The sequence below is a fragment of the Metarhizium robertsii genome, assembly GCF_000187425.2.
Source record: "Metarhizium robertsii ARSEF 23 chromosome Unknown MAA_Scf_7, whole genome shotgun sequence".
Classification (NCBI taxonomy): Eukaryota; Fungi; Ascomycota; class Sordariomycetes; order Hypocreales; family Clavicipitaceae; genus Metarhizium; species Metarhizium robertsii.
The window spans coordinates 1,752,032-1,774,940 of record NW_011942215.1 but is presented as its reverse complement, the minus strand read 5'-3'; the positions used below and the strand labels follow the sequence as shown (position 1 = coordinate 1,774,940).

General features: G+C 52.5%; 6 protein-coding genes across 6 annotated transcripts; 4 read left to right on the top strand and 2 right to left on the bottom strand.

Annotated features, from left to right (window-relative positions):
• Window positions 1-4,300: 4,300 nt before the first annotated feature.
• On the top strand, window positions 4,301-5,887 carry MAA_08905 (Histone methylation DOT1; the record flags this gene model as incomplete). The annotated part of the gene is made up of 2 exons (XM_007826903.1): window positions 4,301-4,881; window positions 4,960-5,887. 2 exons carry the CDS (start codon window positions 4,301-4,303, stop codon window positions 5,885-5,887), a joined length of 1,509 nt encoding a protein of 502 aa, XP_007825094.1.
• A 235-nt stretch (window positions 5,888-6,122) lies between these two features.
• On the bottom strand, window positions 6,123-6,884 carry MAA_08906 (Autophagy-related protein 16; the record flags this gene model as incomplete). The annotated part of the gene is made up of 3 exons (XM_007826904.2): window positions 6,123-6,290; window positions 6,362-6,714; window positions 6,800-6,884. 3 exons carry the CDS (start codon window positions 6,882-6,884, stop codon window positions 6,123-6,125), a joined length of 606 nt encoding a protein of 201 aa, XP_007825095.2.
• A 409-nt stretch (window positions 6,885-7,293) lies between these two features.
• MAA_08907 (vacuolar sorting protein) lies at window positions 7,294-10,197 on the top strand (the record flags this gene model as incomplete). The annotated part of the gene is made up of 6 exons (XM_007826905.2): window positions 7,294-7,438; window positions 7,555-7,819; window positions 7,881-8,377; window positions 8,440-9,682; window positions 9,784-9,865; window positions 9,946-10,197. The coding sequence occupies 6 exons, from the start codon at window positions 7,294-7,296 to the stop codon at window positions 10,195-10,197; spliced, it is 2,484 nt and encodes an 827-aa protein (XP_007825096.2).
• A 3,797-nt stretch (window positions 10,198-13,994) lies between these two features.
• On the top strand, window positions 13,995-15,907 carry MAA_08908 (FHA domain containing protein; the record flags this gene model as incomplete). The annotated part of the gene is made up of 3 exons (XM_007826906.1): window positions 13,995-15,052; window positions 15,113-15,227; window positions 15,296-15,907. 3 exons carry the CDS (start codon window positions 13,995-13,997, stop codon window positions 15,905-15,907), a joined length of 1,785 nt encoding a protein of 594 aa, XP_007825097.1.
• Window positions 15,908-16,858: 951 nt separating this feature from the next.
• Window positions 16,859-18,663, top strand: MAA_08909 (mitochondrial processing peptidase alpha subunit; the record flags this gene model as incomplete). Its single annotated transcript, XM_007826907.2, has 2 exons — window positions 16,859-16,942; window positions 17,074-18,663. The coding sequence occupies 2 exons, from the start codon at window positions 16,859-16,861 to the stop codon at window positions 18,661-18,663; spliced, it is 1,674 nt and encodes a 557-aa protein (XP_007825098.2).
• A 1,148-nt stretch (window positions 18,664-19,811) lies between these two features.
• On the bottom strand, window positions 19,812-22,696 carry MAA_08910 (uncharacterized protein; the record flags this gene model as incomplete). The annotated part of the gene is made up of 3 exons (XM_007826908.1): window positions 19,812-20,303; window positions 20,365-22,281; window positions 22,355-22,696. The coding sequence occupies 3 exons, from the start codon at window positions 22,694-22,696 to the stop codon at window positions 19,812-19,814; spliced, it is 2,751 nt and encodes a 916-aa protein (XP_007825099.1).
• Window positions 22,697-22,909: the final 213 nt, after the last annotated feature.

The following is a 22,909-nucleotide window of genomic DNA, read 5'->3' as shown; positions in this document are numbered from 1 at the left end:
ACGTCAAGCGACCCGGCAAATCGGCTTGGTCTCAGAGCGACTTATAATGATGCAGCGGGCAACTGCGCAGGTGGTATTGCCACTTTCATGTGCATCAACATTCTTGTTGACCAGCTGAATAGTGTATCGAGCGCCTTACCGATGATAGAATGACTTGCAGGATTAGGGAGAAGTACTCCATTACATAAAATGGGATGCAGTTATAGCTAGAGACTTGACTGCCGTTATCTTCCGGCTATCACATTGCCTAGCTTGTTCTTGTCTGGTCAGAAAGAGGCAAGACAGTTATTCCCTGTTCTTCTTTTATTTTCACCTCGTAACCAAATATCTTTATCATGGGTTTGACTTTCTCTCCTGTATCTTCAAGTGTTGTCTCGGATAGGATCAACGCATCAGTTCCATGCATGATGAGACAATGGATACTATAGTAGCTAAGAATGCTGTCTCATAAAACGGCGAAAAAAAGACTGCAATCAAGGGCCACTTGACGACGGTCTAAACAATAATAAATACCCAAAGGGCAGGAGCCCAAAAAAAAAAGGTAAACGACACGATAAACCTGGCAAAAAGTAAATCTCCCCCGGAAAGGCTCGAACTTTCAACCTCCTGATTAACAGTCAGCCGCGCTAGCCAATTGCGCCACGGAGGACGACTATTTGTTGTGAAATGACGGCGCTAATTAATTACATGAGGGTCGTACAGAAATAGCCCCGCTTTTTTACGCCTCTTGGTAAAGTCGGTCAGATGCCTTTACAATAAAGTATATCCGTCTCAAAATTATATAGGCCCTTTTACAAGCCGTTATAGAAACGACGGAAAGAATAGTCTAATATACTACGTATACAAGGTAAGCCTTGAGGGTAGGACAGCGAAGTCGGTCGCTTAGTTTGCATGAATCCCACCAGACTGTGTTACGCAAACCAGTGAATTCCTCCGTTCTTCGTCTAAAATGAAATGCCCCTGTCATTCGACGCCATCGTGCTTCATTACGCTCTACGAAGAGACACATAACATGCTTCCAGTACCATGGTTCGGCATTTTGACAGTGCACATGTGTTGCCAAGACAAAGGTTGGTTACCACTGCTGAAAAATACCATAACCGATTAGTGGCCTACCCTGTACCCCGTCCATGCCTCAAACGCCTGGTGATTGACCAATTGCCAGCTACGGTGCGTCATGTATGCAGCAGGAAGTGTCTGGATCAAAGAATTTGGCTCGAGTAGGTAGACTCCTCTCAAGTTTAGAGTGTGGTGAGCCCCATACAATTTCGCGTAACACCAGTTGACATGATGCGAATTTTATCATTGCCAATATCCATATACAGTACTCCGTACGTCTGCAACCTGGCTGCAGATTGAATCACAACACGGGGGAGTGAAGTTATCCGCAAAATTTCTCAGACATGTAATAGCTTTGCACAGCAAATTTTGCTGCGCCATGCGGTCACTTAACTCCTACCACTACGTTGGCCATTGGTCATGACAGAGACTTCTTTCCAGCTGATTGACTAGAGTCAATAAGCCGGCTGCTTACTAACAATTCCTCCGTGGCGCAATTGGCTAGCGCGTCTGACTGTTAATCAGGAGGTTGAAAGTTCAAGCCTTTCCGGGGGAGAAATTTTTTTGCTTTTTGTGGCTATATATCTCAGCCGCGCTCTTAAATTACAATAAGATTCCGGGCCGCCAACATTTCCTCCGTGGCGCAATTGGCTAGCGCGTCTGACTGTTAATCAGGAGGTGAGTTAGAGAACCGATAACTTGTGATATGTGGAAATATTTGCTAATAGATTATAAAAGGTTGAAAGTTCGAGCCTTTCCGGGGGAGATTCCTTTTTTTTGGGCCACAACTAAATCGCAGTCGCACTCTTAGGGTATGATAAGAGCCCGGTTGGCAACAGTTCCTCCGTGGCGCAATTGGCTAGCGCGTCTGACTGTTAATCAGGAGGTTGAAAGTTCGAGCCTTTCCGGGGGAGACGAGTTTATTTTTTGCTCCTTAGTGCAGGACCTTTCTCGCGTACTTGGAGCTTGACATTTTTTTTTTAATTTGTCGTTTTATTGCTCATCAACCGCAAGTTCACTCTTTTGTTCCAGGGCCGTACTCTGGTCGTCTCTCGACGAGTTGCGTTGAGAGCGAACAGTGAATTACTATGCTCAGAAGACCGACATCAGAGAAGATCAGGGTAAACGTGACAGCCCTGGTCATTGATTTGAAAATACTCCTGCCTGGTACAAGATTGTGGTCCTGTATGCGTGGGTAGCCTTCAAACTACAGCATGCTACGGAGTACTACTACCCGCTATTTGTCATTACACGTCACCATCTCAGCTAACGAAACGGTTGCCCCATGATTTAATTAATTTTCAAGAAACGTGTGTGCTATCTGAAACGTGTTCAATGCTTTCCAATGTTTCTTAGAGTCACTTCATGACTTTCGTGGACTCGTGACTCACGACATGCCCGGTTACGTAAACTCTAATCGCCACGCCGCATGGCAATTTATGATGGTGGCACTTGATCCTGGGAGCAAGTGTCTAAAGAGAGAGAAGCGTGGCCATGATTGAACTTCGGTCGGCCACCTCATAGCCTTGGATCAGCGTCATCGAATGACGTACTTGGGCTGCCGCCGTCCTGCCACCACATACACCTATCGTGGGCGAAAGCAAACATCCTATAATTTAGCCTCTGCCCAGCAGACCTCCCATTCACCATAGACAGGCCGATCTGATGAGCCGTCTGTAATGCCACCTCAAAGTCGGGATTCTAGCCCAGATATGGACTGCTTAGTCTACGTGGAAGTTCTGCTGCAGGCGAGTGACATGTCGAAAAACTGCCTCTTATGGACCGAGACCATCGAAAATACCAAACCACAGACATCATTTACATGACCGTACGTAAAAGGCTGTTGGGTATATGACTGTCCGGCTTAGGTCCATGTACAAAGCATATCTTCGGATTTGAGGTTTCTCACTCGATAGTCGTAGTTGACACGCCTGATTCGTGTTTCAACGAAGACTCACCAAATCTACTTCCACGTAGCCAGATGCTGCTCGACCGCAGTCGACGCCGACAACAACGCCGGAGGCAACATCGCAAAGGCCCTTGGCTACTCCGGGGATGAACTTGCCTCCGTCCCGGACGTAGCTAACCTGGGCCGGAGTTGCGACAACCCTCATCGCCACAGCTAGCCTACGTCGCATACGTGATCAGCCCCAGGCCAAAACCTGACTCGATGGGTGTTGATATTCGTCCGGGGCGGAAACAGTCATTGGTCTCGGTTGCTAAGCCGGGCTGGACTGCTGCTAGGGAAAGTCGGTCCTCTCGGGAAAGCCATCGGCGCGGGCATGAACAAGGTTGAATGCTTGCTTTTTGCATACGTGGCTAAAATTATGCGGCCAGTCTAGATGCAGCCGCTCCCCGGCATCTAGCAGCTCTAGGGAGACAAGGCGGCAGGCTCTAGTTCTTTCTCGTCATGTTGATTGCTCGTCATGTACGGACAAGGGGCGAGGGCATTCGAGTCGGCGCTGTGGCTAAACAAATGCGGGCGTCGCACAGATTTCGCATCTACCGAAGCCAGGAATCCAGGGCTGTGCAGTATCCAACACGGGCATGCTGCCAGGCAGCTGGGACGGAGTGCATGAGATGTGTGCGACGTCCCCGTGCATGCATGTATTCTGGATGTCCTGGAATAACACGGAGTACGGAGTCCGTATGCTGGCAGTCCGCACTGGGTCCACATGGACACACGTATGGAACTTCCCCGCTGGCCAATCCTTGCGCACTGTGCAGCACCAAGCGCTCCTGGGCACACCCCGACACCCGCAGGGCCGCACACACCCACAGAGGCGGAAGGCGCAGAGACACGCAAGACAACTGGCTGTCTGACGCCGACGCCTCTTTTCTTCGTCGTCGCACCTCAACCCTGACTCTTGACACAACTGCGCATTTTCTTTTGCATAGCAGCCCAGACGTAGTATTGTCTTTGTTTCTATTATTTTGTGTTCCCATCGCTTATTTCTCTTCTGTATTTTTCTTCTGTACACTTCTTGACCCTTCTAACCACCCCCCGCCGCCCGCCGCTGTCGCTGTCGCTGGTCGTTGCGACGAGGCTTGACCTGGCTGAGTGCATGAGACACAAGGCACGAGGCACGAGGCACAAGACATATTTACCAGAGACTGTCGCGAACCGCCACAACCAGAGAGACTGTCTGACCCCTCCGATCTGCCTCGAAGTCACCTCCCGCCTACTCCCGCTTTCGACTTCTGACTTTGGCTTGTTTAAGCCGCCTTCCTCTCTGTCGCCATGCCTCTCCTCGGCGGCAAGGGCAACAAGTTCAAGGTTGACCCGCCCAAGATCCGGATCGAAAAGGTTATTGTCGAACGTGCCCCGACCCCGAGCAAACCAAAGCCGAAATCTCGCCCCGGCCCGGCCTCTGCGGGAGCCTCGTCATCGCGCTCGTCTCCCGTTTACCGTCCGTCGCCTAAGCCCTCGGCTGTCCGCCACGCCAGTCATTCGCCTAATCCTTCATCGTCTGACGAAAAGCGACTTGATCGGAAGCGCAAGACGGGCACTGTCTCCTCCACGACACGGTCCCCCGCGAGCGAGCGTATAACGTTTGACAAGGATAGCGACGCCGAGGATGATGGCTGGATGAATTTGGATACCCGCAAGAGGCAGCGAAGAGGCACTTCCGAGGATAAGCATCTAGATTCCAACCGCAAGCTTAGACACTTCCGGGCTTTTGAGGGACGCAACGACAATCTGAAATTTGTCCACGCCGTTGAGGTTGCTTCGCTGGAAGAGAAATGCGTGCCTGTCATGGGTGCGCAAAAGGAGGATGTTGCCATAGAGTTGCAGTATCCCAGTTTGCAGCCTAGAGAAAAGTGCGTCTCCGATATTCCTCCGTCTTTTCAGCCGCGCCCATCGCCCGCCAGAGTTATATGACTAACGAATTTTTCTAGGTTTGAGCTTGTCTGGGGCAGGGATAAAATAGACGCGGTTGAGGCTAGTATAAGAATCGTTCGCCATGTCGCCGAAACATATCTCACCGAAGATGAAGCTGAACCGTTCACTAATCACAATACGGGTCTTATTCGACGTTTGGAAAAGGCGTCAAATCGGAACATTCAAGACCTGGCTGGTTTCAAAGCTGCAATCCACGAGTACAATGAGACTTTACTAGGAATGGTCGAGGATGGAATCATTGCCAAAAACCTTGATAAGATGCACGAACTACCACGACAATTTGTGGCTTTTATTCTAGATCAAGTCTATGATCGAACGGTTGCTCCCAAAGTCGAACTGCTGTCAAAGTACGAAAATGGCACCGACTATGTCTATGGAGAACTTCTGCACCCTTTCATATCAAAGCTTCTAGTTGAACAGACCAAGATGACGTCGGATCAAGTCTTTGTCGATTTGGGATCCGGAGTTGGGAATGTCTGCTTACAAGCTGCATTGGAAATCGGATGTGAAAGCTGGGGTTGCGAAATGATGGAAAATGCTTGCAATCTGGCCGATGCCCAGATCAAAGAGTTCGAGGCCAGATGTATGCTGTGGGGAATCAAGCCCGGCAAGGCTCACCTCGAGAGAGGCGATTTCCGCAAGAACACCGCCATACACGAGGCCCTGAAACGAGCCGATGTCGTTCTCGTCAACAACAAAGCCTTTACATCACAGCTGAACGATGACTTGGTGCGCATGTTCTTGGATTTGAAATTAGGCTGCAAGATCATTTCGCTCAGGTCCTTCGTGGCTGACTTCAAGAGTAGCCACAACATCAATGACGTTGGTAGCACCATTCTTGATGTGGAAGAGTGTTTATACCCAGAGGGCTTTGTCAGTTGGACCAATGCTGGTGGATCATATTGCATCTCCACACGCAAGTAGTAGAACTAGAGAGCATTCATATTGTTAGCGGTGGAAGCTGAGCTTTGGATAAGGAACATTTCTGCATACGCGCGCGCATACATCATAGCTGTTTTTGCAATATTGTGGGTTCGTTGGAGTGACGAATAGCTAGCATAGAGCACATACCAACAATGCAGCCCTGCAGGGGGCATAACTTCATTTGCAAACGGCTCAAAGGCTGGCTCGAATGGTCGTCGGGCAACTGTGACTCGGTCTATTTGTCGAACATCGGTTCGTTGGCAAGATTCATGGCCTCAGCCTCTTGCGCCATACGCTTCATCCATCGGTCAACGAGCTCCTTATTTTCCTTCTTCACCTTGTCTCTTTCTTTCTCGGCCACTGACATTTGAAGATTCAAAGTAATCATTTCATCCTGTACTTGCTGCGATGAGAGTTAATACTGTGTAACTTGGGAAATCAGCTTGTTGTGTTGCTGGGTCTGCAGCTCCATACCTCGAGCAACTTTCGTTTCTCTCGTATTTCATGCTCTCGATCCTTTAGCCTGGTTGTGAGGGTGGCTCGCTCAGTAGTGAGATCTCTGATGGACCGCGAATCATCCTTCAACTTAGTTCGTAGTTTGGACAGTTCTTCCTCTGCCGTCCGTAGCCGACTTTCCGTCACTCCCTTGGACCGAAGAGACTCGGCAAGGTCAAGACGAAGTTGAGCGACGTCAGGATCGTCTGTAGCTGAAGCATCCCCAACTTTTGATCCTGATGCCAGCTTAGCGACATTTATGTTTGAGGCACGTGATTCCAAGGCTGCCTTTTCCGCCTCCAACGCGGATATTCGATCGGCCATTTGTGAACCTGCCAGGGCGGTGAGTTAGCAGGCGGCACATCACCTGGTGCCCAGTGAGAGAGTGAGGGGCAGTAGGTTTGGATGTGAACCGACATGTCTGAACCAACTCCATGTTCACAGGGTTCTGAAGCTCGGCATCCTTGAGGGATGAGAGATACTCGTCTCTCCAGTTCGGCATATCGGATGAAGGGGATCAGCAGCTAGTATGGTCTCAACTGTGAGGAACTCGATGGCTGCGTTTTATTGACTGATAATCGATTTGACGGATGAGATACGGGGAATGGATACATTACGCATGGCGGGGCAGTTCCTTTCATTCCTGTAATAAGTGACAAGCAACAGTTGAAGCTAGCGGCATCCTCATTTAGCCGAGGAATAGCCCCACAAATTGACAGGAGCACTCGAGCTTGGTGACGCGACCGCCAAATGATAGCTGTCTCTCGCATATGGGGGAAGCTAGCACTCTCTATTGTCGAGATTCACAGCTTCCGGCTTTGATAGCTCAGCTTCGGCAACGCGTTCCTATCCTTCATCCTGCCCGCGAATGTGCATGAAGTGAGGCGACCCAGAATGAACCGCAACTTATGATGGGCACCCTTGACGCAAGAGCAGACTGGGAGAGCGTAGGGGACAAGTGGTTTCGCAAGACCCAGCAGTACACCGAGGTGTTCGATGAGGATTTAGATCTTGACAATTATCTCGTTGCTGGAGCCCCATATGCCGGCGCATTAGGTACGATAACGATCCCCTGGCCTGGGGAATACTGCAATATTCTCAAAGCTCGGATGAGACTGTGCACTACCTAGCACTGCTGTCCATTCTTGGTCATTTTGCTAACGACGGCGTAGCTTTATGGCGTGACGACTCAAAGTTTCACTTATTTCAGCCTGGGAGATCTACGCAGTCTGAAATTGATATTTACAGCCTGGCGGGAAAGAAAATCCGCTCCATTCCTTGGGACAAGAGCCGCATCAAAGGGCTGGGCTGGTCGGAAGACGAGTCTTTATTGGTGGTAACCGCTGACGGCAATGTACGATGCTATGATTTGCAAGGCGACTTCAGTAATTTTTCGCTAGGCCATGGCGCAGACAATTATGGCGTCGAATCATGCCGGTAAGGTCTCCCCTTAATGACCCGTCCCCAAGGAATATAGACTCTGATACGAAGTTTACAGGTTTTACAACAACGGCATGGTAGCCCTGCTGGGCAATAACTCCTTGGTCACGGTGTCTTCATACGCAGAACCACGTCCAAAGCTTTTGGCAACCACACCCGAAGCTGAAATCCACTCCTGGGCAATCATATCACCAGATCATACCTTATCCCGGTCTGTTGAAGTTCTCTTGAGCATCGGCTCTACAGTATACGTGGTAGATGCGGCAGACTGTGAAGATCGATTTCTTGATAGTGGCCCCTTTAGTCACATCAGCGTCTCTCCAGATGGCCGATACGTCAACTTGTATTCAAAGACGGGAACCGCACATGTCATCACAAGCGACTTCCAAGAACCGCTCTTTGAACATAATTCCGACTCACAAACACCTCCAAAATACGTCGAATGGTGTGGAACAGATGCACTGATTGCATGGGAAGATGAGGTACATGTAATCGGTCCTGGTGACCAGTCATTGTCTTACATCTACGATAGTACCAGAGTACATGTCATTTCTGGTATGCTCCGTATCTAACCGGGCGTTTTTTATATTAATTTGGATGCACTAACGTCGCGGCAGAGTATGATGGTGCGCGACTTATTACAAACGACTTTTGCGAATTTCTGGAGAGAATACCGGCGGACACACTAGACGTTTTTGGCCATGCATCTGAATCTTCGCCTGCCTCCATTCTTTTGGACGCTGTTGGCCAACTGGAACTTGAATCACCCAAAGCAGACGACTACATTCAACTCATCCGTGCGAATCTTACTGAAGCAGTTGACACATGCGTTAATGCAGCGGGCCGGGAATTCAACGTCAAATGGCAAAAACGGCTTTTGAAGGCAGCTTCATTTGGCAAGTCTGTCCTGGATATCTACAACAGCGATGACTTTGTGGACATGTGCGAGACGTTGCGAGTCTTGAACGCAATACGTGATTTCAACGTTGGGATGCCTCTGTCCTTTGAACAATATCACCGTCTTACGCCGGAGAAAATAATTCGACGCCTTCTCCAAAGACATGACTATCTTCTTGCGTTGAAGATTGCTGGCTACCTGAAATTACCCACGGACCGTATATACGTACACTGGGCATCTACGAAGGTACGAAATGGAGCCGAAAATGACGACACGATCTGTCGACTGGTAGTTGAAAGACTATCCGGCAAACCAGGCATCTCATTCGAGGAGATTGCAAGGACAGCGTATCACGAAGGTCGTGGCCGCCTAGCAACAGAACTTCTGAATCATGAACCCCGAGGGGGAAGACAAGTACCCCTCTTATTGGACATGGAGGAAGATGAGCTTGCACTAGACAAAGCGATTGAAAGCGGGGATAGCGATTTGATTCTGTCTGTGCTGCTGAAATTGAAGAAGAAGCTACCGCTAGCATCGTTTTTCCGTGTGATTAACTCTCGACCAACGGCATCGGCAATGGTAGAAGCATTAGCGATTGCCGAAGGCGACAACGGCGTTCTCAAGGATCTGTATTACCAAGACGACCGCCGAGCGGATGGAGCAAATGTGTTTATCCGCGAATCGTTACAGCAGCCAGATGCCCGTACTGCTTCGGATAAGCTGGCATTGGCGGCCAAACTACTTTCTGATTCCAAAGAGAATCTGCCAGAGCTGTACTCGTTGAAGGAGACGACGACTTTGCTCCGGTTGCAAGAATCCTTAGATCGAGATTTGACTGATTCCTTCTCGGGGCTGAGCGTCAACGAAACCATGTTTAAACTTATTCGACTAGGCTATAATGGCCGCGCGAAGAAGATTCAGAGCGAATTCAAAATTTCAGAAAAGGTTGCATGGTGGATTCGGTACGTTGATCCTTCGCGAGAGTTGCCGATCGGCTATTTGTTTTGTCTCTGCTATAATGATGTGACGCTTCACTAATACCTTTTGTTTTTCTGTTTCGCAGCCTGCGTGCATTGGTCGTGAAACGAGATTGGAGCGAGATTGAAGAGATTTCGAAAACGAAGAAGAGCCCCATTGGCTGGGAGGTGTGTATAAGCTGGTCTCAAATCTGTTCTGTGTCACGGTGGCAAATCACCAGGTAGCTAACGTTTGACTCGTACTGCAGCCGTTTTTCAACCTGACACTTCAAGCGGGGAACCCCCGACTGGCAGCTGTGTTTGTGCCGAAGTGTACGGGCTTGGAGCCGGGCCAGTCCATCACCATGTACGAGAAGTGTGGAATGCGGGTGAAGGCGGCCGAGGAAGCGATCCGTCTCAAGAATCTAGAGGCGTGGGAGAGACTGTTGGAGGCGGCAGGGAAAGGCTCGCAAGAAGGCCGAGAGATTGAACGACTGGGAAATGCAGCGCTAAAGAAGTGATGATGGCGGAAGCGAAAGCGTCACACCGTCAGCAAGCGTTATGCTTGACTAATACATGGAGTTCTGTGAGTGTAAGAAGTAATACGGGATTGGAGGAGCCCTTAGGCAGGACAATATTCTACTTGAGTGCTTGAGATGCAGGGTCATATTAATCGTGCTACGGCGAGTTGATGATCAACACAATGCTACTTGACGCTACTTGACGCTACTTGGCGGTATTGCCAAGTGGTTTTGTGGCCCGAGTTCCATTGTCCCCGCGGTTCACAGGGACAATTATTTCCAGCCATATCACTGTATGGAGTGGAGAGTGGGAGAGTCTGGGCAGCATAGACTTGGCGAAACAAGATGGAAGACGCCCGAGATAGGAGGTGTCTCGGTACAAGTCGAAACAGCGTTGCTCGGGATTCACCTCTGGATCTCCACGCCACAGTTGACGGCTTCTTCACGTGGCTGTTTCGGAGACACAGGGCCTCTGGGTAATTACGGTTAAAAGCGCTAGATATCTACCACCTACTGATGGTACGGACTCGTCCAGAATTCCGGCCTCTGGGGACCGAGGCGGGAGGAGGCGCACTGGCTCAGATGCTATTAATATACCTGGTGCGCTGACGGGCGGCGCAACGTTGGCTGACCGTCGTGGGAAAAAGCTGAGACAGGAGACATTCTGGCCGACGGAGGAGCAGGCTGGACTTGGGAGGATTCGAGGAATGCGCGTAGTGTCATGGTGTAGTACGGAGTACAGTATGCCTGGAACAAGGATCAGAGACAAGTCGCGGGCCTTCACGGGAGGATAGACATGGGTTTACGAGACGTTTGAATGAGCGAGCATTCTTGATTTTGTACTTTGTCGGGGGGGAGGGCTTGCTCCCGCTCACCACGACTCGCGGCAGGGATTGGTGGCTATTGCATGCGACGTGGGAACGAGGTCCTGGGATCAAGATACATACTCTTTGGAACGACAGCTGTTTGACGGTTTGGTTTGATTTTGGGGGCGATGACGAGAACCGGGATCTGCTGGTCAAGTCTTTGTTTGCCGCGATGGGCCAAGTGCCACGCGGGCTGATGAGAGAATCCACTGGGAATGCAACTCTGATGCCACTGATGGCGATTGGCTTCACAGCTACGACAAATGCGGCGGGCTTTTACAATCTAGGAGTGCTAGTAAATGGGACGTCCGCTGAGGCGGGCAACATTAATCTTCGCGGAATGGTCTGAACGGCAAGATCCGACTTGTTCAACTACAAATATTGGCGACCGTCAGGGCTCCCTCCGTCTGTAGATACAAGATTGCGAGTAATATCGGAGTGGGCTTAGGATTCCTTCATCATCATGTGCTTATCCCAGCCGGGTTGGGCGTGTTTGCTTTGGTGTGACGGCTCTTTCCACACAGACTGCCACTTGTGACGCTTCATTTCGTCCCATGAGTCGAGCACGAGGGCTCCTTTAATTTCTGAAGGCAGCATGCTTAACGCTCTTCACGGGTGTGATGCAGCCTCTGATTGAACGAACCATGTTTACCTTCATCTGTTTGGTTCACTCTTCTGGCTCCTGGTGGTTTAGGACGTTGCAGAATGCGGCCAAATTTGGGGATTTTGACGCAGGAAGTAAGATACTCCGTCCCTAGGTTGATAATAATGTTAATTTAAAGTTTGCCATGAGCCGCCTGAGCGCTTCAAGTGGCAGCCACCTTATAAGAACAATGCGGGAGCAGAATTCAATGCTCACAGAGCCACGGCCTGGTGTTGAACATGGACCAACAAACCGGGCTCTGTTCCACAATTGCTCTTTCAGACTCTTGGAAAGGCGATGAAAGAAACCACGCGAGCTCAGCTGTGATGGCCTCTGTTGGTTGGGCGCCACCAGTCTCGATGCAGATCGTGTACGCTGGTGACCTGTCGCCCCTGCGTGCTCTCGCCCAGCCGTTGGCCGTGCACACAGACTACAGGCTGCTAGGGCGTGGGACATCTGGAGGCTATCATCCTGCAGCTTTCAGACCAGTAGCTAAATCGGGCAGACGTGGAGCTGCCTGGAGGTGATATGTCGATAGAGCGAGGGTGCAATCTGGAACCATCTCCAAGACACGACACGCCACACCTATGTATAGAATGCATCTTTTCTTGCTCCTAACGTGCGGACAAGAGCATACTCGGTCCGGAGCATTCGAGCTTGTTATCTCGCATGGGTCTGGTCTGTTAGTTCATAGCGACAAGCCCAGATGTTCGCTTTTGTTTATTTAGGTCTGCGCCGACGCACCGCGAGCGGATGTCCCGAGACCAACAGCTAGGGTTGTCCGGGCTCCGTAATTAGAGATACGGGATGACAGAGTCAAGAAGGTCCCAGATTGCGAGACCCGCAGCAGCCACACGGCGGCCTTGGGTCGAGTTGGAGGCCCTACTCCGTACTTCGTTGACGCCATGGTTTGGCGAGGCCCACACGCAGCCCAAGCAGTTCCAAGCAGTCCTAGCCCTGAAAGAAGACATGGAGCTTTGACATGGACCGCTGTTGTTGCGTGGGTTGTGAAGTTGTGGCAGTCGTGGAGGTTGGGAAGCTAGGTTGGTGGCAATGGCGCCTATGAGCGACGGCGGACGGCGAGAGCGTGAGTGCGCGACGTGGAGAGCGGGAGGAGCGTGGGAAGGCGGCTCGATGTCGGGGGTGCAAGATGCATCAAATCCATGTCAGGTCATCGGGCGGCGTTGGCTCAGACCAATCGCTTGTCACTTAAAACCAGCACAGAAGGAAGTTCAAATGACATGGAGAGGCAAGAGGGTTGGAGCACTTGAGGGCTCCAGTGCGGTCGGGCGTGTCTGCAGCAGCAGCCAGAGATGCACATATGCAGCTGGGCTATTCAATGTTTCGACAGGATCCCATCAAAAAAAAACGCCAAATACATCACCAACATCTCGACAGTGACCAAATCGCCGCCGCGTCTGCATCTGCATCCGCATCAACCGTTTCCTCCCCCTTCTGCTTACTGGGTAGTACGTGTAGACAGACTTACTCCGTACGTAACTTCTGGCTCCGGCGCCAACGCCAACGCCAACGCCGACGCCAGCGCCAGCGTCAGCCGGGGCCACCTGGGGTCAACTGGTGTGTCCACCGTGAATCGGTTCATGTACAGCCAAGCCTGGTTGGTGGTGTGAGGCTGCCAACGCGCCGGATAAAGAACCATCTTCCCTTCGGACCGTCGACAAAGACTGGCTTTTTGCATCCAACACTGCTTTGTTCTGTCGAATCCGTCTGGTCGCGATCCTGCAGACGAAACCTCCTTTCAGCCCCTGGCCTTGCGAACCAATCTCGACGAGAGAAGAGAAGTTGAGCCCTTGAAAGAGACGGCCGGGCGCCCCTTTCCCGCAGCAGGCAATCTCTAGACGTCAGACTCTGAAGCCGGTCGCGAGAGCGAGACTCGAGAGTCGTCAAACGGCCCAGTCATCTGCTCGCCAACATTTGACCCATCATCAACCCTGCCTGCACATCAATTGACGTGCGCACCTGATTCTCTGATTCTCCGCACCTACCTGAACACCACCAACTCGGGCCAGTTTGGGGCTTTCCGCAACCCTGAACGCTGCTGCTCAGCTGCTGCTCAGCTGAGCTTGAGTGAAACTTCAACGCCTGGCGTCGCCAACATTTCCACCCCCCTCGTTTGCCGCCCTGTCTGTCGCCTTGTCTGTGCCAGGCCGCGTCCGCTGACAACCAACTTTGAGGCAAGTCACAGACGGTCAACAAAGATTTTTCACAGCTTGCACTTCTAGATCGTACAAAGAGAGAGGCACCTTTGTTGCCTTGACCATCACATCATGTTCACACAACCCGTCTCATCTCCTCCTCCCGGGCCGCAGGGTGCCAACCCCGTCCCCGTCTCGCCGTCTCGCCCAAGCCGACTCCGAGGGTTGACCTACTTGCGCAACTACACCCACAACCATCTGTTGTCGCGAGACTCACACCACTCATCCTCATCATCCACCAACACCAACGCCAACGCCAGCTCATCCCATCGCAGCAGCCAGACGCAGAACGGCAACTTGACCCGATCCGTCAGCTACACCCCGTCGTCGACAATTTCCCCCGCTTCGCAAAACCCCAATCGTCTCACTCTTGTCAGCACATCCCCCGACGCCACGTCTTCACTGTTGCCGCGGGTAAATCCACGAGAGAATCACGGTGCCTCATCCAACACCCCCCCGCCAACGATTCCAGAGACGACCAGTTCTACGTCCACGCAGGCTTGGGCGGCGAGCCAAACCACTTCGCCAGACTCGACACCCAACGGCGGCCAGTCCAACATGGCTGCAACGAGACCTCGTGCTGTGAGCGATGCCCCCGCAGCCTCGTCTGCCACAAATGGTACTACTGCTGCTCCTGCCTCTGCCTCCGCTGCGGCCAACGGCGCCCCCGAGACAGTGCCGTCAATACGCTTCTCCGCACACTACGACCTTCGATCGACTCGGCCCTCGCTCTCCTTCTCCCCCATTTCGAGAACCCTGCCAAATGGCACCGAGATCATTCGTGTGGGGCGATATTCAGAACGAGATGGCCAGGCCGCCAATATGAATAACAATCAGCCGTCCGCAGCACCAGTGGGTTTCAAGAGCAAAGTTGTGAGTCGCCGACATTGCGAGTTCTGGTGCGAAGATGGCAAGTGGTTCATCAAGGATGTCAAGAGCTCGTCTGGAACCTTTTTGAACCACATTAGGTTGAGCGCCCCGTCGCAGGAGAGCAAGGCATTTCCGGTCAACGACGGCGACATTGTCCAGCTGGGCATTGACTTTAAGGGCGGCGAGGAGATGATTTTCCGCTGCGTCAAGATGAGATTGGAGCTGAACCGCGGCTGGCAGAGCAAGCTGAACAGCTTCAAGTGAGTTCAAAGCGCTCTGCTTTTGATGAAGGAAAAAGATGGAAGACTAACCTCGTACAGCGTCGCAGCTCATAAACGTCTCCGGACCATGGCGACGGGCGCCCCTGCGGGAGCAGCGTCTGGATCGAGCTCACAAAGCTCGCAAGATTGCTCCATTTGCCTGAATTCTATTGCGGTAGGCGCTCGAACTACTGGGCAACTTCGGTACTCGGATCCATATGTGCTAATATTATGTATATGCAGCCATGCCAATCTTTATTTGTCGCGCCGTGCTCTCACACATGGCACTTTAAATGTGTGCGATCACTTTTGACGTCGTCGCAATATCCCATCTTTGTCTGCCCCAACTGTCGGGCAGGAGCCGATCTCGAGGCTGATGTGGATGAGCCATCTGAAGAATGGCAGCAACTAGACGACGATGGCTTGGATGCAGATAAAAAGGAATCCGAAAATCCACAACCAGAGGAATCCCCTGTTGCCGAGTCCACAGAAGCCGCGGCACCAGACCCGGATGCTATGGATGTAGATGTTACAATGAGTGTCAACGAGTCAGACAGCCCCCAGGAAAGGCCGACAGGCAACTCGTTGCACACAGCCTCAGAGCCGCTGCCTATCACAAATCCAGCCTCAGGCTCGGGGCGTGTAGGCCATTTACGCGAGCACCGATCCCCATCACCATCATCCAGCGGGGCAGAGGGCCCCATCACGCCGAGAAACAATGCTGGACCGTGGGTATTTGACGGCAGTGCAGGGCAGCGGGGTGCTACTGACAGCCCCGAAATGCGAAGCCTAGATGCTGCAGCTGAAATGGATGTCGGCAGCGGTGCTAACCAGAGCGATGATTCTATTCGCTGAGGAGGGCCGGTGCAAATGAAGAATCGGCGTTTGATAGGGACGGTGGTTGTGTGGTTTTGTATGGAAACGAGATGAGGGAACGGGGAGAAGTGCGATACATGGCAAGCCTGACGAAACCATTCTTTTATTCGGAGAGCATAGCGAGCGACACATGTCACTTTTTCCAACAGTTCCCGCAGTGTTCTTGTCATAGACGGCGTTCCTGCTTTTGTTCATTTTGAGGGTTCTAGGCTGCATTCCAGACAAGTGGTTTTGGAGCTGGAACATGTTCATCCTGCGCAACGACTTTTATTTTCTTTTGTATAGCATTGGATTGGTAAATTGGGTATATCACTATACGCACACCTGCATTCTTGGGCGCATTTGGACGCCGCATCTATTTGCCGCTTAAGTATTAATAAAGCAGTTTTGCTGCGTTTGCCTGGGAATTTGAATTTGAATTTGAATTTGAAGCTACTTCAGAGATTGCTGTGCGAGCTGTGTTCTTTGCTACGAAGTATATTGCGAGCGAAATAAAAAGGACTGCAGAGTCAATGACGATCCATCGTCCATCCGTCATGGCTGGCCCTGGACAGGCCCAAAGTGAGCAGTAAGTTACGTAGTAACAGTAGTAGCAAGGTGAGTCGAGTCGGGACCTCCGTCCGACGTCAGATCCGATTTATCGCCGAGTACTCCCATCACTCGGCATCCCAAAGCCACACCACAGTTGACCCAACTTTTTTTCTGGGTCCCATCCGCAGCCAACCGACGACTAACTACCTTGGAAACGTGACGGCAATGAAATTTTGCCGCTGTCACCTTCATCTGCATCATCCCCTATCACGCGAGCTGGCTTCGACGGGTGGATTCAACGACTGCTAGACTTTTGCGTTCTGGTTGATTTTACCCAAGCTACGAGGGATTTGTAAACGGCAGGGGGGAAGAGACGACGGCATCGAGGCACCACCCACCATGCTGCGGCAGCTTTCGGCGCGGCTCTCGCCGACGACTAGGTTTTTGGCGAGGGGAAATGCGTGGAGGAGGGGGATGGCGACGGTGAGAGTAGAGGGACTGCAAAAAGTTTGTTCTTGCCTGTTTTCTCTCGTGCCGGGTACCCGTGGCACTTGATGGCCGGAGAAACGAAACGTCCCCGAGACTACTGAGGGCAAATGCTCACGGCTGAATAGGAACCCACGGAACTAGACCAGATCACCACTCTCCCCAACGGCCTGCGTGTGGCATCCGAGGCACTGCCCGGCTCCTTCGCCGGCGTGGGCGTCTACGTCGAGGCCGGGTCTCGCTTCGAAACCCCTTCGCTCCGGGGCGTGTCGCACATCATGGACCGGCTGGCCTTCAAGAGCACCTCGTCGCACACGGCCGACGCCATGCTCGAGCGCGTGGAGAATCTCGGCGGCAACATCCAGTGCGCGTCGTCGCGAGAATCCATGATGTACCAGGCCGCCACGTTCAACAATGCGGTCCCCGAAACGGTCTCCCTGCTGGCCGAGACGATCCGCGACCCCAACATCACCGAGGACGAGGTCGCCGAGCAGATTGAGACGGCGAGGTACGAAATCGCCGAGATTTGGGGCAAGCCGGAGCTTATCCTGCCCGAGTTGGTGCACACAGCCGCGTTCAAGGACAATACCCTGGGCAATCCGCTGCTGTGTCCGGAGGAGAGACTGGGCGAGATCAAGAGGGACACGGTGCTCAAGTACAGAGAGGCGTTTTACCAGCCGGAAAGAATGGTGCTGGCGTTTGCGGGGGTCGATCATGGTGTTGCCGTTCGGCTGGCGGAGCAGTTCTTCGGCGACATGAAGAGCACGAGTTTGCCGGGCGCGAGGGAGGTGACGGGGAGTGAAACGGAGAGCGATTCTGATTCTGCTTCGTCTTCTTCCTCGTATACGTCGTCGTCGTCGTCGTCGTCGGCAGCTCCCCGAACGCACATCATGTCCAAGATTCCGTTCATCAAGAACCTGTCCACGTCGGCGCCCCGCAACGCCGCCGTGCTGAACAACCTGCCCGCCGATATTGCCGCTTTCCCGGCCCACTACACGGGGGGATTCCTCTCGCTGCCGGCGCAGCCACCGTCGCTCAACCAGACCAACTTTACGCATATCCACCTGGCGTTCGAGGGCCTGCCCGTAGGGTCGGACGACATCTACGCGCTGGCGACGCTGCAGACGCTCCTCGGCGGCGGGGGTTCGTTCTCGGCCGGCGGCCCAGGCAAGGGCATGTACTCGCGGCTGTATACCAACGTGCTCAACCAGTACGGCTGGGTGGAATCGTGCGTGTCCTTCAACCACTCGTACACGGACTCGGGGCTGTTTGGCATCTCGGCTTCGTGCCTGCCGGGCCACACGTCGGCCATGCTGGACGTCATGTGCCAGGAGCTGCGGGCGCTCACGCTCGACACGGGCTTCTCGCGCCTCCAGGAGGGCGAGGTGTCGCGGGCCAAGAACCAGCTGCGGTCGAGCCTGCTCATGAACCTGGAGTCGCGCATGGTCGAGCTGGAGGACCTCGGCCGCTCCGTCCAGGTCCACGGCCACAAGATCCCCGTCCGGGACATGTGCGCGCGCATCGAGGCCCTCACCGTCCGCGACCTGCGGAGGGTCGCGAGCATGGTTGTCCACGGCACGCTTGGGAACCCCGGCCGCGGGAGCGGCGCGCCCACCGTCGTCGTCCAGGAGGCGCAGGCGTATGGCCTGACGAGCCACTCCATGACCTGGGACCAGATCCAGGACCGTATTGACGCCTGGAAGTTGGGCAGGAGATGACGAGGTTTACTGAGGTGTTTTTGTTTGGTTTTTGGGCGCCCGTGTATTATATGTTTTGCTTGGAGCAGGGGCCCGCCGTGTACAGTATTCTAGACACCGTGTTGATATATAATATGGCAGTACATTGGTGTTGTGGAGTTTGTTTTTTTCTCTATTTTTGGCAAAATCACACCTCGAGACTATGTTGTATGTGCTAAACTCGCTGCCTGCTGGGCATCCTCGATGTTAAATGTGCAGGCAAGCTCTTGCACGGAATGTATTGAGGATCCGGTTCGTGCTCACCACCATTCATTCACACACCGCCTCTTACTTTGCGGTAAACCCTGCGTGCTGGCAATATACAGAGACAGCCGTGTGCTCATGTTCATGCAATGCTCGACGTTGCATGTGGTGCACGTGCCAGCGTAGCCATACACTCACAAGTGACATGAGTATGCCATCCCTAACTAACATCACGCACGCGCACCGGCGACATATATGTACCTACGTTCCGTTCTGCGGTGGGACTTATGTACTACTTCCACCTTGGGATATACCGACGGGCGTGGACCTACTGGCTGACGCGTATTTGCTTAATTCCCGAGGTGAAGCGGTTGTCCGGACGAGGATGTGAGGCGTACCCGTGCGTCGCAGGATCATAGGATATTCAGAAGGATAAATGCACGGGAAGCAGCTGTTGCAGTGTCCAAAGCCGCCTTCAATGGTGTACGGTGCTGTTAATTCACTAGGCTGGAGAGGTGAGAAGCAAGAGGCATCGGTCTGGGAACCCTGATGTTGTGAAACCGACGAGTTTGGGTACAAATAGCGAGCAGACGGGATATAACGACTTAGCTATAAAGACGAAATGAAGGGCAAGAAATATCGTGCCTTATTACGCATGTTGCTAGAGAACAGGGCAAATAACTTCATAAAAGGACCAGCTAGCCTTGGAAGTGGCCAGATAGGTAGTCAAGTCGTGTATTGATCTATTCTGTATACAACATCTATGCCGACGCTGCTGGAGCTCTTTGGTCATCCTGTAATCTGCTCATCTAAATAAAAATCATGCAAGATCCGCTATGTGGTATATATATATATAAAACGTTCAAACTCCTCGCCATGATACGCAGATGTCTCACAAAGAAAATAACAAACAAAATAAACAAAGACTAAAGCTTCGATCGCACCGCTTCCAAACGGTACTTTACATCTTTCAGCGCCTTATTTGACGGTTTCCAATCATCAAATTGCTGCAATAGGTCCTCCGTCTCGCTGCTTAGTTCCGTCTTTACGAAACTTTCTTCTAGCATGCCGCGCATGATCCACGGCAACACGTACGGATTGGCAGATGCTAGACCTCCGCGGGGGCCAACCTCACATGTGACGGGGGATGGGGTGGACGTTGTTTCGAGAGCGTGGGATATGGCGAGGTCGTATACCGCTGGGTCGTAGTATAATCGGGAGTGACCTTCGCCTGAGTACAAGGACCCAGCCAGCGCCACAGACAGTTCGCGAACGAGACCGTGATCGGTGACTCCCAAGTTTCGTAATTTCAGGGCGAACCCAACTAGGTGTGCGATAAAGTCTGGTGCGTGGATTCGGCCATCGATGAAGACGGCACGGTATATGTACGGGTGGCTGGCAGGAGAATAAACGGCCGACTAGAAGATGAGTTAGCATATATTATCTCCGCGTCCGAAAAAGTCAAAAAAGATTTCTCACCTCCATAGGCACTAATTGGTCGTCGATACTGCCGATGAATGTCACCCTTGCCCCGTGGTCCAACACTCGCTTCAAAGAGGCCTCGAATCGTTGCGAATTAGTGCTCTGAGGATTACCAAACTCCCACAGCTCGGCCGCCGACCCCATGAGAATGCTAGACTTGTAATCTGGAAACGGACCCAAAGCCACCCCTGCCATTGCACAAACTCCTATCTTGGCATTGGTGATGATGCCCATGTCGATGAGCTTCTCTAACAGCATGATGCTTACAGGAACGCCCTGAGAATGACATGCCAGGATGATGAAATCAGCCCTGCGAATGTGATCAATCCAATTGAGCATAAGTTTCCACAGGTTGTCCACCCGATCGCTGATTCTACCCTCGCCCTCAAGGGCGACTTTTTCAATTTCACAGTCAGGAGAGCCGTGAGCGTCCGTCCATCGACGAATGGCTTCTGCGCAGAGGTTGGCGAATCTTAGTGATGTCCCTGTAGGTTGGCCAATCATGGGTCGGAGATAGGTTGCCGGGAATAGACCATGTATGCCGATGGCGATAGCCTTTCGGATCTTGGGTGGATCTTTGACCCGGAAGACGTGGTTAGCAGGTGGCTGAGAGGTTCGAAGCAAAAGCTGTGTAATTTGCTGTAATATTGAAGGGTTCTCCTTCATCCGATAGGTGCTGGTGAATGAGGGAAGCAGCAAATTAGGAGGCTGCTTTGCCACTATTTCGGCCTCAGCTGCCGATTTGCTCGACGATTCGGCTTTTGTAGACGGCGCTGGGGGCTTGGGCTCCTTTGGAGGGGGCGGGAGGCCCTGAGGTTCCTCGACAACTGGTGTAGCAGTCCGCGTTGCCGTCGATGCATCTGAATCTGTTGGAGCTTCAATAGAAGATGGCCGTACTCTCTTTGTCCTACGCCAAGTTGATTTCGCCTGTGGTTGCGCCTCCCTGGCCTGTGTCTCTTGTTTGGAGGCTTTGCTTTGCGGACTAGAGACATCCACTTCACTCATTTGTTTCGGGTGCGCTTCTGATCCCTCGCCGATAACAGCCATTTCGCCAGAGCTCGAGGAAGAAATCTTGTTACTCGATTTGCTCGGCGATGCCCGTGACCAAAATGCCCACGTTGACCCAGCTTTCGGTGAAGGTTCATTCTCTGGGGCAGTCGCTGGAGCTGGAGCGTCTTCCATGGCAATATCTTGTTGTTCTTTAGGTTGAGCCCCTTCTACCTTGGCCTCCTTTTCGGGGTCTGTCCTGTCCATCTTGTTGTTGGTAGAAGACCAAAAGCCGAATCGCCAGGTGGATGATACCGTTGGTGCGCTTGGCGGGGGTTCCCTGGGGACAGAGTCTGGCGGGGCAGTTTGTTCGGGAGGAGTAAAGGGTCTATTCTCTGGCGTGGGATTATTCGTATTGTCAAGAGTGGTGGATGTTACTGTAACTGTTTGTTGTTCCGTGGTTGGAGTCTTGGTCCACCAAACTAGCCAGCCGGATGGAGGGGGAGGGGCAGCAGACGCGGTTGGCGGAGCGGTTGGTGAGCTCGAGGCCTCTGATTGTGGTTTTATTACTTCGTCTTGCTTTGTGTCATTTCTATCTTTTGTAGCGTGAATGTCTTTTGGTGTGTGCGGAGGTTTTGGTGTGCTGGTTTCCTCGTGCTGGGCGTTATCGTCGACGGTCGCCTTGTCAGTGGCAACAGCTGGCATTCCGTCCTCGAAAACTTTGGACAGGAAAAGGGATCGTGAATCGCCTCGAATGCTTGCAGTTTCGGCAGCACTCTTTTTTGACGAGTCGAATCGACCAAGGTCTGGGGCAGCTGCAGAGCGGACGGTTCCGCCCAATATATTTTCACGTGCAACCGAAGTCGAGGCGGTGGCTTTCCTTGGTGTTTTGGGCCATGGGCCGTACCAGCTCTTTGCCTTGCGGATCTGTAACGACATGGCGTGAGTTTCCTTTCTTTTGTACTTTCTTGATGCAATTTGAATGTTGCATGATGCGTACCTGCTTCTGGGCTAGGGGGTGAGTCGGGGGCGCACCGTGAGGATGCGTGGATTGAGATGGCGGCATTGGGGGGATTGGCGGTGGTAGAGATGGAAGCAGTTGAGGACCAACGAGGACATTGAGCCGTGTACTTGCAGCCTCAGCTTCCGAGGCAGCGGGTTGACGGGGTCGACGGGGATGATCTGGGTGATCTGGTTGGGGTGCTTTGGCAGCCGGCGATGGCGCATGCATGGACAGGGACTGTGAAAGTGACGTCGCTGTTTCCCGGCTCAGCGCCGTTGTTGGCAAACTAATGCTGCTGGCCTCGGCCGGGTTAGGACGCTGTCGCTTTCGAGGAATCATCATATCATCAATGACGGCTTCGTTTTGGCCTGCCCATGAACCTATTTATGGATGACGGATAGAGAAGGCAACTTGTTGTTCTGCAGAGGTTGAGGTGGCACGAGAGACAACAGATAAACAGATAATAAACCGGCGAGACACCGGCATTCACGAAGAGCCCTAGTTCGGAGTGTCTAGCCTCGCATTCCAACGCTGCTGAGCTAAATGGTGGCA